Genomic DNA, 14,649 nt, shown 5'->3' with positions numbered 1-14,649 from the left:
CGTAATTCAAGAAAACGGCTACTAAGTATGTGATGTACCACGTCCAGAGAAAAAATATTTTCTAGAAAATTGGATACACGTGGCCAGGTGCGATGGCTTATGCCTATAATCCCAGCACTTTGGGAGGCCGAGACGAGTGGATCACAGGGTCAGGAGACTGGGACCATCCTGGCCAACATGGTCAAACCCCATCTCTACTAAAAATACAAAAATTAGTAGGGCGTGTTGGTTCATGCCTGTAATCCCTGCTACTCGGGAGTCTGAGGCAGGAGAATTGCTTGAACCTGGGAGGCAGAGGTTGCAGTGAGCCAAGATTGTGCAGCTGCATTTCCAGCCTGGTGACAGAGCAAGACTTTATCTGAAAAAAAAGGAAAAGAAAATTGGATACACATATAGAGGAAAGTGATTATGTGTACACTTATGGGACTAAATTCAAAGTATGTTGAAAATAAGATTGTCAATATAATTTTTAAATTATTGACCTGTAACATAGTCATTATAATTGAAAAATTTACTTTATTTGTCTTCTCTTTCCCTTACCTCTGTCCTTCTGTTTCTCCTTTGTTACAGATCATACATCTGTCGGCGGTTTGGGAGACAGTTTTTATGAATACTTACTGAAAGCATGGTTGATGTCAGATAAAACAGACCATGAGGCAAGAAAGATGTATGATGATGCCATTGAGGTGATTATTTCCAGAACATTTCCATCTACTTAACATATTGAATGTACAATGTATTTGGTAGTGACTAGATGAATATCCTATAACCGTTTTATTATACACATTCAGGAAATACATATAAGTATTTTATTATATGCATTCACTGTAGGGTTTATTGCAATTTTAATAGAAAATTCTCATATTAAATCTTCTTTTATTTGTGGCATTTTAAAGAAAAATTGTAGGCCAGGCACAGCCACTCACGCCTGTAATCTCAGCACTTTGGGAGGGCAAGGTAGGCAGATTACTTGAGGTCAGGAGTTTGAGACCAGCCTGTAAAACCCATGTCTACTAAAAATACAAAAATTAGCTGGGCATGGTGGCACATACCTGTATTCCCAGCTACTTGGGAGGCTGAGGCAGGAGAATCACTTGAACCCAGGAGGTAGAGGTTGTAGTGAGCTGATAATCTCATCATTGCATTCCAGCCTGGGTGACAGAGTGAGACTCCATCTCAGTCAATCAATCAATAAATAGAGTGAGAATCTGTCTTAATAAATAAATAAAAGAAGATAAAGATAAATAAGGATTTATTTTAGTGTATTCATGAAATTGATTTTAATTACTTTTAGTTAATGTTTACAGAGACTGGAAAAACTTCTGACTTTATGTACATTTTCATAAACGTTTTTTCTTTCAAATAAACCCTTGAATCTACACATTGAGAGCCTTATGGGTAAATAATTAAAATAATGACAACACAGTTACATAGTATTTTCTACTTGCCAGGCACTGTTCAAACCCCCCTCCCTTTTTTTTTTTTTTAACATATATGAGATCATTTAATCATTATCACCATTTTATACATGAGGACCTTAAGAAACAGTGAAGTTAAGTAACTGCTGAAGGTCGTATTGCTGGTGATTGTCAGGACCTGGAACTGAACAGTCTGGCTGCAGAGCCTGTTCGTTTAACCACTGTATTATATTGTTTCATATTTAAATGACTTCATACCATGATATTGTGACAGTTTATAATTGGAACAAGATTCCTTCTAGGAAGATTTTATATGGAGTATTTCTAAGAAAAACCTGTGAAATGGAAAAGTAAGTTAAAAGTGTGTTAAGTAAATGTGTTTAGCAGGTTATTAGCTTCTTGCTCTATTATAAACCAATATTCACTTAATGATTTAATTACTTTTTTAGAATTGTATATTTTGTATATACTACATCAACACTGTGCTGATGTAGTCAGTAATTAGTTGTCAGAGTTAAAATTTTTGTTTTTTGTTTTGTTTCATTAAACCAAGAATCTTATTCATTTTATATCCTTACTTTTTAGGCACCTAATTTGCTACAGTTGTTTTAAAAAAATGCACAGGGTTTGAACTTAATATGTGGCTCACAGTGTTTTGCCCATTATAGGTACTCAATACGTGTTTGTTGAGATATTGTGTTAAATGATAAACTAGGCCGGGCGCAGTGGCTCATGCCTGTAATCCCAGCACTTTGGGACGCTGAGGCAGGCGGATCATGAGGTCATAAGTTCAAGACCAGTCTGGCCAACATAGTGAAACCCCGTCTCTACTAAAGACAAAAAGTTAGGTGGGCATGGTGGCGCATGCCTGTAATCCCAGCTACTCAGGAGGCTGAGGCAGGAAAATTGCTTGAAATTGGGAGGAGGAGGTTGCAATGAGCCGAGATCGTACCATTGCATTCCAGCCTGGGCAACAGGGCGAGACTCTGTCTCATAAATAAATAAATAAATAAATGGAACTAAAAGTACAACCAAGAATGTAAATTTTAGTAGGAGAATTTTATTCTCTTTTATTAAAATTTAAACCTAGAAAGTTTTGTGATCCAAGATAGGTTATTATCTGGGAAGAATTTAATATTCTTAGAACCATATTGTTGAAAATAGCTCTTAGTAATTTCCGCTAGACTGTGGGCTCCTTTGAGAGGAGAGACTAAATTGTTTAACATTATCTCAGCACATAGTACGATACTTGAAACATAATAGGTATTCCTTAGTATTTGATAAATGCATGAATATATTTAATATTTTTATATTTGAGAAAATGTGATATATCATATACCATGCAGTAAATTAATTTTTGCTGTTTTCTTGTAATTTTCTTTAAAACCATTTTGACTTTTGCTTAATTTTTTCCAAAGGAAAAAAAATTGCCTTTTTAATTGTATATGCTTTGAAAGCCATGTCTGTTTTAAAGTTAAGCTTATAAATTCACATTATTTTCCATGAATCATCTGCTATATGTTATGGATCCTGTAAATATTTCTGTACTTTCTCTCTTTGTCCTGTTTTTATTAGTTTTATTACTTACTGAGTCAAGAATAGGTACCTAATAAATGTTTTTTAATAACGGTCAGCTTTCACTTTGAGACATGATCGCAAGTATGTAGTTTTTGCAGTGTTAATTATTTTCAATAACTATTCTGTTAGAGTATTGTAAAATAAATGACATATGGAATGTTTGAAGGAGATAGGAATGACCAATTAACACTCATTCTAATTTGAAGTACATTATTTTTAAACTTTGTCTTTCTGAGCTTAAATTATTCCATACCCACCTTACCTTCTCCTATCCTTATAGATACCCATTTCCCTGGTTCCTACTTTCTTTTAAAATTATTGGTGAAAAGCCCTAACTGCCTTTTACTCTAGTTATAGTAAGTCCATGTGGATATGCTTGGATATTTTTTAATTGTAATATGATAAGAATTATGTTATAATGAACAGAAATTACAAACATATGGATACCATCCTTTAGGCATTTATGGAATATCTTATATGTGGAAAACGTGCTGGTATCATGAGGTTCAGAAAGCTGAAAAATCCTGCCCCATACTCAAAAAACTAATCTTTTTATTTGTGTTTCAGAGTACTATGGTTAAAAGAAAACAATGACAAAAACTTATAATCCAAAGATAATTTCTTGCTATTTTGGTTTTCAGCCACCTCTCATTCCCCTGTCATCAAATACAATTATCTAAGAGCACCATTCATTTATAAAATTAGTTAATAATTAAACATGTATTGAGTACATACTACATTATATGCCCTCTGGAATATAGGTGATGAGTAAGACATAGTCACTCCAGTTCTGTAAAACTCAAATTATTATTACAGAGAATACAGAATAAAATTTGCCAAGGCTGATTGTTACTAAACTTGTCAGAGAACAACTGACCACGAAAATACTCCTTTTTGTCAGAAAGAAAAGTATAACCACTAATCATATATAATAGTTCCTACTAAGGAAAATGAGTTAATGCCATTTCTTATGCTTTTCCATAGAAATACCTTTAAAGGTAGAAAATAGCTCATCTCAGCAAAGTCTAAGAACACATTTCAAAGGAGCAAAGCTTTTGATAATCTCATTGTAAAAATGAAATGTGATTGTTATACTCTGATATACTCGAGTTTAATATAGACTGTTTCTCTCACCATTCTCACATCCTTTGAGTAAAATTTATATTCCAGGAGGATAGACAGTGTTTATAATATGGCTTCTCTTACCCAGACAAAGCATCCAAAACAAATGCTGAAGTTTGAAAGTAAGGGACTAAAGATAATATTATATAGAAGGTAATTTTTAGGCCAAGTCTCCCCTCTTCCACTGTGTCTTATTATGGTAGTAATTCAGGTATTTGTTCCAGATTATATACAATTTGATCACTCACTCCAACACTTATATTAATTAAGTCTCCTAGTTTGGAAAAGTTACTTTATAGAATATCATATTTCCCAAGTTTTATAATGGCCAGAAGGATATAGTAAGTTTGAACACTACTAGTTTGCTTCTAAAATTTTGAATATCTTTTCTTTCCTATAGGCTATAGAAAAACATCTTATTAAGAAGTCTCGTGGAGGTCTTATCTTTATTGGAGAATGGAAGAATGGGCACTTGGAAAAAAAGATGGGGCATTTGGCCTGCTTTGCTGGGGGAATGTTTGCCCTAGGAGCAGATGGTTCCAGAACAGATAAAGCTGGTCATTATTTAGAGCTAGGGGCAGAAATTGCACGTACTTGTCATGAGTCATATGACAGAACTGGTAAGAATATTAATAAGGCTAATTATTTAGTCTAAAATAATCTCTAAGTTAAAAATGTGTCCAGGAATAAGAAGGAGAATATATAGGCACTTTTTACTTCAATAGTTTATACCAACATGGCAAATCATTTTCTTAAGAACTTGAATTTTAATTCTGGAAATGTGTCTCTGCATAATTTTTTAAATTCTGAATTCTACCGTTTCTGTTAAAGATTTTTGAAGTAATTGTTTGAAAGACAAGAATTGTGGGGTACTTGGGAATATATGGAATAACATTTATTTTAATGTAAGAATCTATTTTTTGTCATTTCAGCTTCTATAAAAACAGTTATCTAAAAGAACATAAAATTTACTGATTTAGGTTATATTGCCTTGCCGATCCTCTAGTGATAAAAAGAATAACCAAAAGATAATAACCAAGAGATAATAATCTCTTTACTGGTATCTAGCTAACTAGTAGTTTTTCAATTAGTTCACCGATAGTTTTTGGAGTTGTTTATGGCTTTAATTAAAGATCCTCTGACATTGCATTTGCAAATATTTTCTGAACTTAAGTGTCCTTACATGAAAAAGGAGGTGATTCTTAATGGTGACAAAAATTGGTTTGGTTGGGGCTGGAAAAAAATTTCTTTTTATGTATAAAGTACAGATACACATATAGTCATAAATAGATATACAGTATATATTTGGTATTAAAATTTTATGGAGGAAGAAGGCAATTAGGTTTAAAAAAAAAAAGCCAAAAGGTTTCTTAGGGGTGCGGTAATGAAAAGGGGGCTGAGAAGCACTGGGCTAGACCTTCCAAGGTTTTCTCTGGCTTTAAAAATGTAAGTTTCTATGTGAAGTAATGGATGACTTCCCTGAAAGCCAAAAAACTAAAAATTTCAATTTGATTCCAGAAGTTAAGTCGTTGATTTTATAAAATAACTGAATTTCTGTTTTAGGGTTAATTTATCATCAGATACCATGAAACAAATATGAGTGACTTAAAATTTATGCTAGTTCATCAATATGTCAAGATATTTTTATACAGTCAGGAATTAAACTTACGACAAAATTGATTTTTCAGTTCTCTTGTTAACTAAAGCAAGGATTCCGTTTCTTGAAAGAATATAAATTAAGAGGACAGTGAAGTGGTGTTATTTTATGGTAGCTTAAGTGTTAGTATATATTACATATAAAGGCAGTAATCTGAGTTAGAAATAGAAGCTAAATTATCATGTTGATATAGAATGTCAATTATATACACAAAATATAGCTAAAATTAGTCAAACATTGAGGAACAGGATGGATATTCAATTTTATATTAGGATCCATAAGAATAAGGATTGTGTATTTGCAGCTTTTAACCAAAAATCTAATAATAGACCTAAGATAATTGAATTTCATATAGCATACATACTAAAATATGGTATATCATAGTTATTGCAATTAAATATTTACTCCATGAAACACAGAACAGCCATTATATGCCAAGTGTTATGCTAGATGCTTATAAGATTAAGTATGAACAAGAGCTATTTTCTGCCTTTCAGAAATTTATAGAATACCAGCATTATGAAAAGATTCCCTTATATTTCTGATTTTCATGTTTCATAATGACATTGCTGATGCTGATTCTTGTTCTGATTGTCATTTTCACATTGCAAGTTGATGAACCTGTGACCTTCTTTGTTGTGGTAAACCAAAAAATGATACTAATTGATTTGTGTCCTGCATTTTCAAGTCTTCCATTGTTTTTACTTGTCTTTAATCTCAATTTAGATCCTTTAGTTAAAAAGTGCAGTCATAGTTTTGCTAACTTTCTAGCAGATTATTACATCTTCTGCTGTGTTTTCTTATACCTGTGCTGTAATTTTTGGCCACCATATTTTAAAATATCCGTTCACTTTTCCTTAGTAGTTATTCTAGCTAAATGTATATTGTAATTATCTACAACTAAATCAGTTCATGATCTGAGCTCTAAAATATTTTCTTATATATGCATATTATAGGAAAATGTCTTTAAAATTGCCTTAAAAATCCACATAGTATCATTATCTATATACTTTTATTTTGGACCACAATGGACTGTATAAGGTACAAATGTCCAGGTTTGCATTTGTTTCCAAAAGATTACTAGACTCTTATTGGTAGAAATAGATTTAGCAGATGTTAATACATATTATTCTGAGAAACATTTTAAATCAGAATAATAGGAATAGTTATAAGTCTATTTTAAGAAAACCAAATTAGGATCCTTTAAAATGACTTATTTTGCACTGAGTGCAAATAGCAATAATAAAAATAAACAACAAAAATTATTTCATATTCCATTCTTTCAGGGAAGAAAGAAGTCCTTGCAAGCAAACTTAAATGGTTTATTTTGCTCATTTATTTCTTTTGTCGTGTTACAGCATTAAAGCTAGGTCCTGAATCATTCAAGTTTGATGGTGCAGTGGAGGCTGTGGCTGTCCGGCAAGCTGAAAAGTATTATATCCTCCGTCCAGAAGTAATTGAAACCTACTGGTACCTGTGGCGATTCACTCACGATCCAAGATACAGGCAGTGGGGCTGGGAAGCAGCACTGGTAAATAAGCCAATATTCCACTTTATCTGTGAGAGTGTTGAGTCACGCCCTCCTATGATGCCATGCATCCTCACCCAAAATACTGAATGTTACCTCATTTTTAGTACCTGTAGGACAGTTTTTGTTTATCTGATGAAGAAAGTCTTAATTAGTCAATTTAAGTTTCTTGGCAGTAGAAATAAATCTTTTGATCCAGTTTTGTACTCTGTTAGGGCTACTTTCCTACCAGTATTCACACATTATTACATAACTGTAGGGAGTCATTTAAAAGGCAGTTTTTCAGCACAATTCTAAAATTAATAGGTTAATTTTCTATTCTGTTCTCTTACTGCTTACTCACTGAAAAAATAACACTGCAAAATTGCCCAGTTTCACAGCCTGGGTAGATGACATCCTATTTACTTCAACATGTGTTCTGAGTCATTCCTCAGAGCATCACTGTAAGAAGGAACAGTAAATGGTTAAAACTTTTCTAGGTTGAAAGGTTAAAAATGTATGTATATACATATATACATAGATATATTTCAAAGGAAGAATTTTTAATGGTTAGTAAGTAAAGGAAGAAAGTGGCTTACTCTTAAATGCTAGTCTTTCAGGGAATCCGTGGCTATCAGTACCTAGGGAGGAAAAAACTAGTCTTTTATGAAAGTATAGCTTATTTCCAGGGGTTAGGGGTTATTTTATTCTTTAAGATTTACTAATTATGATAAATAACACTAACTATGGTGACTATTGGTATTCTAATTGTTTATCTTACAATCTAGTTAGAATGACTAAGGACATCCCCAAAGAGGTCAGCAGTGCTGGTTAATTGCCCAGACAAGAATGTACGAGATATGTGTTAGGGCAAGATGTATACCAATGTATGTAAAGAGAATGGTTTCACAGTGGTAAAGGGGGAGAGAAGGTTGGAGGCATATGTAGACAGCCGTACACACCAAATCAAAAGTTCTTAGTTGTTCAAGAAAGAAGATGTATGTACACAACTTCCTCCCCCCAACACATGCTCTCTGAGTTTCTTCTGTCAGCTACTGTGTAAGTGCTGTCATATGGGAAGTGGTAAGAGGAAGTTCTTTGTTTGTCTAAAAAGCCCTTCAAATCTTATTTTCCTTTTTTTCTTACCAATTTCTGCCTGCAAAAGCTATCTGACTTTGAGATTTCCTTCTAGAACTGCTAAATGGTTTATAAGGGGGAACTCCTGAAGGCTTTTTTTTCAGTGTGGAGTAACAAAACAGAAGGATCTAATTGTAATCTACAAATTGGTGGGTTTGGGAGACCACTGCCATAACCTAGGAATAATATGAGATCTTGAACTCAGGGAGTACACTTATTTTTCACTTGTCATTCAGACCTAGATAGTCCTCCCAGACTTTCATAATAAGAGCATATTAATGGAAGCAAGTGGTTGCTTACACAGGACAGGAACAGATTTAGCATGTATTGATGCTGCTTTTCCTTGGCCCCTTGGGTCCAGAATAGGGAGCACAGCTACTAGTGAAACTCTCTGTGTGTAGGAGGGTGCTGCCACAGTTGAGAAGACAGCCCAGCTATTGCCATAGTGGTTTGGGAATAGAATACACACACACTTCTGTTAGCAGTGGCTTACTAATGCTCCCGTAAATTAAGCACTGTTTTATATAAGGGAACTAGATAGGTAAAATGATCGTATAATGAACCTGTTTCACTCTGATGTCCCCTGATAGTTAATGCTTCTTATTTAGAGGAATGAGGGAGATGTGACTGGATCATGTGGGGAGTAGAAAGTGATGGCAGAAGCAGTTTTTATCATTGAAGAATAATTTAGAATAATTCATCCTTTCCTAAGGTCCTTTTCTCCTGTGTGCTTTTTTCAAGTATGGCCCCACTTTTATTTGTTAAGGAGAGGTGTGACAGAGTCAAACTTTAGCCTGTCTAAATTTGAAATATAGTAGGTAGAATTTTGCTTTTATATCCTCTATGGACAAACACAAACTCAACGTATAATTGGTCAAGAACAATAACTGGAATAGTTATGCTCTAAATTCAAGTTTCAGAAATGTGCAGTGATGAGAAGAGGGAGGCAAAAGAGGCGGTGTCACATCTTAAATAGTATTTGCTCACGCATCACTATTGGCCCTTCCTCTTGGGTGTGAAGAAAGTAAAGGGAAGGCGGGGTGCGGCAGAACAGCAGTATGGCATGTCTTCTGTAGCCTTAGCTGTTCATTCTGTTTACACATTCAAACTTCCAAACTTGCCGTCATGATTTAAATGTCTTAAAGATTAGTCATGCCTCCCCACTACTTTCTTATTATTCTTAAACTGTTTTGATAGTTCATATGGTGGTGAAGACACTTGATTATTATAAAGAAAAGTTCTCAAAAACTCTTGTATCCAAAATTTGTTTAGAATATATTAGAGAAAAGCACCACACCCTTTAAACTTAGCTATAGTCAAAATGGAGCTATGAAATGAACAGATTAAATAAACACCCTTTAATGTTAATTAGCTTTTCATAGGAAGGAGAAACCCAGAAGAGTAAGAAAAGTAGCAAGACTAGGAACCACCAGCCGTGGCAGACAGCAACGATTATTTAAGTAACTGTACTTAAACCAGGGTTAGGTAGAATAGAAAAACAAAACAACCACATGTGCTTCCCACTTTTCATGAATGGCTTAATTCTGGAGTGTGCTGTACCTGCAGAAGCACACTATTCAGTTGCTTTGAATTAAAAAATAAGGTTGTGAATACATTCCATTTCATTCAGTATATTTTATTTAGGCATGCCCCAAGATGCAAAAAAAAAGTAAGAATTTTAACTTTCAGTCAAGCAGTAAAGCACAGTAGTTAATAATGTGGAGCAAATTACTCTGCGCCTGTTTTCCCATCTGAAAAATGGAACTATTAACCTCATAGAGTTGTGAAATTCAAGTGTGATTGTATTTAAAACTCTTAGGACAACTTTCAGCACATAAATACCTTATAATTGTTAACTCTTTATATTGTAATTATTATTGTAGTAGGTAGGCTCTTTCTGCCAGTTGATACCACCTGTAATGGCTAACTCATAGTATTATGATTATACAATGTCTGGCACATAATATGTTTTTAGTAAGTATTATCTCTTACTACGGTTACTATAGAGTCCTCCTACTAATACTTTTTTTTTATCATGTTGTAGATTATTTGTCCTTGGGAGTGATAAAATTACAATAAAAATTTTTTAATTGAAACTGACCTCTATCTTGATTTGTCAGAATTCACAAACCTTTATTTTGCCAGACAGTCCCCTCATTTAGAAAGAATAGCCTAAATTTGATTTCTAAGTTAGGAAAATATAAGATGTCTTAAAAAGATTAAAGAGTTTTAGAGAGAGAGAAATTCTATAGGAAACATCCTGTTTCTCATGAGTTAATTTTTCCAGTATGAGAATATTTCCTTTTGATAATACATTATTCTTAAACCATCAGATTTTCATACAGATCTTTATGAACTTTTGATTATTGTCCTTCAGAGTTTTGTTGTTCTCCAAAACTTGAAATTTTACAGAATTGCTTATTTTGTCTGATCTCTTTCATAGGCCATTGAAAAGTATTGCCGAGTTAGTGGTGGATTTTCTGGAGTCAAAGATGTGTATTCCTCTACTCCTACACATGATGATGTACAGCAGAGCTTTTTTCTTGCTGAAACATTAAAGTAAGTAGATAGCTTTAAAAAATGTTTTTATAGTAGACTGGTTTTGCTGTGTGATCACTAGATGATGAATTACGACTGTGTGACAGGTTACACTAGTCTTATTTTAAATATCTTTATGTAATTGGGTCTGTAAATTTTTAGCTACATCTCAAAAAGAATGGCTTAGACTATAAGGTAGGTATTTTATCCAAAAAATTTTTGTTCTTTGCTTTTTAATGTGCATTAAAAATCACCTGGAATGCTTCTTAATACACAGGTAATTGGGTCCACAACCACAAAGTTTCAGTAGGCCTAGAGTTCGGCCTAAAAATTTGCATTTCTAACAAGCTCCCAGGTGATGCTATTAATGTTGGTCCTGGCTACTATGGCTAATGAAATCTGTTAGGAATAATCATGCAGTTTTGATAGCTCTAAATTACTGTTACCACTCATCCACCTGGTGAGGTTTACTGTAAAGGTACATGTAAGGAACAATGGAATAGAGTAGACATATTTTGGTCTTATATTCAAAACCCCAGGTAGAGCTCTCTGTAAACAGACCTGGAAGAGATGGAGACTATAAATATGTCCACTTCCTTAAAGACTGACCAAGTAAATATCTGTTCATACTCTCTCTTAAATTTCTTATTTGTATTTCTTGCATATCTGTACATGAATGCCTTGTAAACATTTTATTTTTTCAACAAATGTGTATTACCAGGCACTGTTCAAGTCATTTGAAGATGTTTCAATAGGCAAACAGGATAAAAATTCCTGCCTTCTGGATTTTACATTCTAATACACTTGTAGTTTACATTCTGGTATATTACAATTAAAATGTACCTATCTCAAACTAAGTTTCTAAATATTCATCCTAAATGCCTATCTTATTCTAATTTTTCATTTATTAGCCCTAGTACTGATGTTTTTCTATCTTTTTAGCTTATAAAATATAGAATCATTTCTGCTTCCTCCTTTTAATATACCACCAATCCTTTATGCTTCTTTTATGTTTTCTAACTTTGTTGCCTCCTCTCCATTTGTACAGTTGACCATAGTCCATCCTCTTATTACTGCTGGGATGGTTTAGAACACCTGCCTGGTACTCAGTTTCCTACATCTGGATGTTTTTTATTCTGATTTATCCTGTGTGATTAGGCTTGAGACTGTGTAAGTTGAAAGAGCACTGGACTAGAAAATAAAGTGACAGGAATTTTCGTTGTGCACTAGCTGTGTCTAGCTGAATGAACATGTCAAAATAAAATTTCTTTGCTTTCAGTTTACATGTCTATAAACTTATGGAATTTGGCCCAGATTATGTTTATCTCTCCTATTTTTTTTTTTTTTTAAGACTTCAGAAAACTGTAAGCTAGTACCGTGGATATTTGTGTCTTTTCACCTAGTTTTGCCACATTTTCTTCTCTTTTTTTCTGTATACACTCACATATATACATAGCTTTTTTTTCACATTTTATTTTGCTGGACAACTTGTTAGTAACCAACATTATATTTCAGCAATAACTTTCAAGAAAAATTTTTTATCTTGCATAATCACAATTCAGTTCTCATACTTGTGAACCTTAATATTCATACAATACAGACCGGTGCGGTGGCTCATGCCTGTAATCCCGGCACTTTGGGAGGCCAAGGCAGGTAGATCTTGAGGTCAAGAGATCAAGACCATCCTGGCCAACATGTTGAAACCCCGTCTCTACTAAAAATACAAAAATTAGCTGGGTGTGGTGGTGCGTACCTGTAATCCCAGCTACTCAGGAGGCCGAGGTAGGAGAATTGCTTGAAACGGGGATGTGGAGGTTGCAGTGAGCTGAGGTCATCCCATTGCACTCCAGCCTGGGACTCTAGCCTGGGACTCCAGAGCAAGACTCTGCCAAAAAAAAAAAAAAAAAAAAAAATTCATACAATACTGTCATCCGATTTTCAAATTTCAGAACTTGAAATTCTATGGAATTGCTTATTGCTAAACAAAACTTTGAAGGGCAATAGTCATATATAGTCTCATTTTCAAATTTCTCCAATTGTTCAATAATATACTTTATTTTTGTTTAATGCCAATTCAGGATCCAATATGGGATTATTTGTTACATTTGGTTGTCATGTCTTTTTAGTCTCCTTTAATCTAGCACAGAGTTTTCCTGCTTTTCTTTTGTCTTTTATGAAATTGACATTTTTAAAGTGTTCAGGCTAGTTGCTTTGAGGAATGTTCCTCATTTTAGATTTTTTTCTAATTGTTTATCATGATCAGATTTAGGTTAAACATTTGTAGAATAAATATTACATGGATCTGTGTTCTTATCATTGTATCCTTTAAAGAGACGCAACAGTTTAGCCCATTATTGGTGATTTTAAGTTTGAGCATAGGTAGATTTGATTATTGTTATGTAAACAATCTTGTTTCTTTTTGTCATTAATGACTTATATGTGGAGTGATAATTTTGTGACTGTATGAATATTCTTTTTCTTTGAATTCTAGATTCTATTCTTAAACTAACCTAATGTACATTCAAATATTTACATATATATAAAGTTTCTTCTGTTGCATTTAATTGTCTGTTTTATATTTCATTGCTTGTGGCAGGAATACCTTTATCCTTTCTATTAATGCCTCTCTCTCATTTCTAATTTCGGTTCAAATTTCACCTCTTGCAGACTGGCTTTCATAATTTATTCTCAAATAACTCATCACTACAAACTTTGAGCACTTTAGCACATGGCATAGGGCTGGAAACAGATGGTAGGCTGCCTCATCCCCTTCCAGTACCTGTATGGAATATCACCAGTTAATCTTGGCACTTTTCCCTGCCAAGTTCAGACAGAATTCTGCTCAACACAACAGTAGGCTAGGTAACCAGTCATTTATGTATATATTATATATTTGCTATAGTATTTGCTTTTAGAAAAACACATCTGGAGCAATAAAAGTGAAAAAGATCAAACAAAAAGAAACATACTAATAATAATTACCTGGCAGGGAAGATGCCATGATCACAAAGGTAGTTTTCCCAAGGTTGCACTCGGAATTTGTTGACCCCTACAATTTCCTCAAATGTGGGAAATTCGACTGCATAATTTCTGGTAGTTGGGGACTGCGTTCAGTCTTTCCCCTGGTTAAAAAAAAAAAAAAAAAAAAAGAGAAACATACTAATAATTATAACATCACCTAGGCTAAGAAATTTGTTACAATTGAGCAGTACATTCAGCATTGTGCTTCCTGGCAGCTAAAGCAAAAAGGAACCATTCTGCGTAGTGTCATTATCACCTTTGGGGGTTGAGGGAGCATATTACTTTGACAAATGAGACAGAATTTTTTATGTTGCTGCATTATAAAATGACTTAACTTGGATAACTCTATAAAAATATTGAACTATTTAAGTGAACCATAAGAAATTACCCTTTTAAAAAGCTGAAAATATTTGAATATTGGCAATTTAATATGGTTCAACCTAATATATAATGGTAATGGTAAATATTTTCAAACAGTGATCTTAGAGAAGATGCAAAAACTTTCGATCTGATTTGCTCTTTATAAAAATTGATGGCGGCCGGGTGCAGTGGCTCACGCCTGTAATCCCAGCACTTTGGGAGGCCGAGGCAGGCGGATCACAAGGTCAAGAGATGGAGACCATTCTTGCCATGATGAAACCCCGTCTCTACTAAAAATACAAAAATTAGCC

The 14,649-nt window shown here is 33.8% G+C and overlaps 1 protein-coding gene and 1 pseudogene across 1 annotated transcript in view; both read left to right on the top strand.

Annotated features, from left to right (window-relative positions):
- Positions 1–14,649, top strand: part of MAN1A2 (mannosidase alpha class 1A member 2) — a 162,360-nt gene that overhangs the window by 124,351 nt on the left and 23,360 nt on the right. The window contains exons 9-12 of the mRNA XM_017524176.2: positions 571–686; positions 4,519–4,738; positions 7,134–7,306; positions 10,863–10,978. Coding sequence (XP_017379665.1) covers positions 571–686; positions 4,519–4,738; positions 7,134–7,306; positions 10,863–10,978 — 625 coding nt within the window. The remainder of the gene's footprint in view (positions 1–570; positions 687–4,518; positions 4,739–7,133; positions 7,307–10,862; positions 10,979–14,649) is intronic.
- Positions 13,932–14,082, top strand: LOC119470496 (annotated as a pseudogene).

The sequence above is a fragment of the Cebus imitator genome, unplaced genomic scaffold, assembly GCF_001604975.1.
Source record: "Cebus imitator isolate Cc_AM_T3 unplaced genomic scaffold, Cebus_imitator-1.0 Scaffold32, whole genome shotgun sequence".
NCBI classification, from domain to species: Eukaryota; Metazoa; Chordata; class Mammalia; order Primates; family Cebidae; genus Cebus; species Cebus imitator.
The sequence above is the reverse complement of the archived record's forward strand: the minus strand, read 5'-3'. Positions and strand labels throughout refer to the sequence as shown.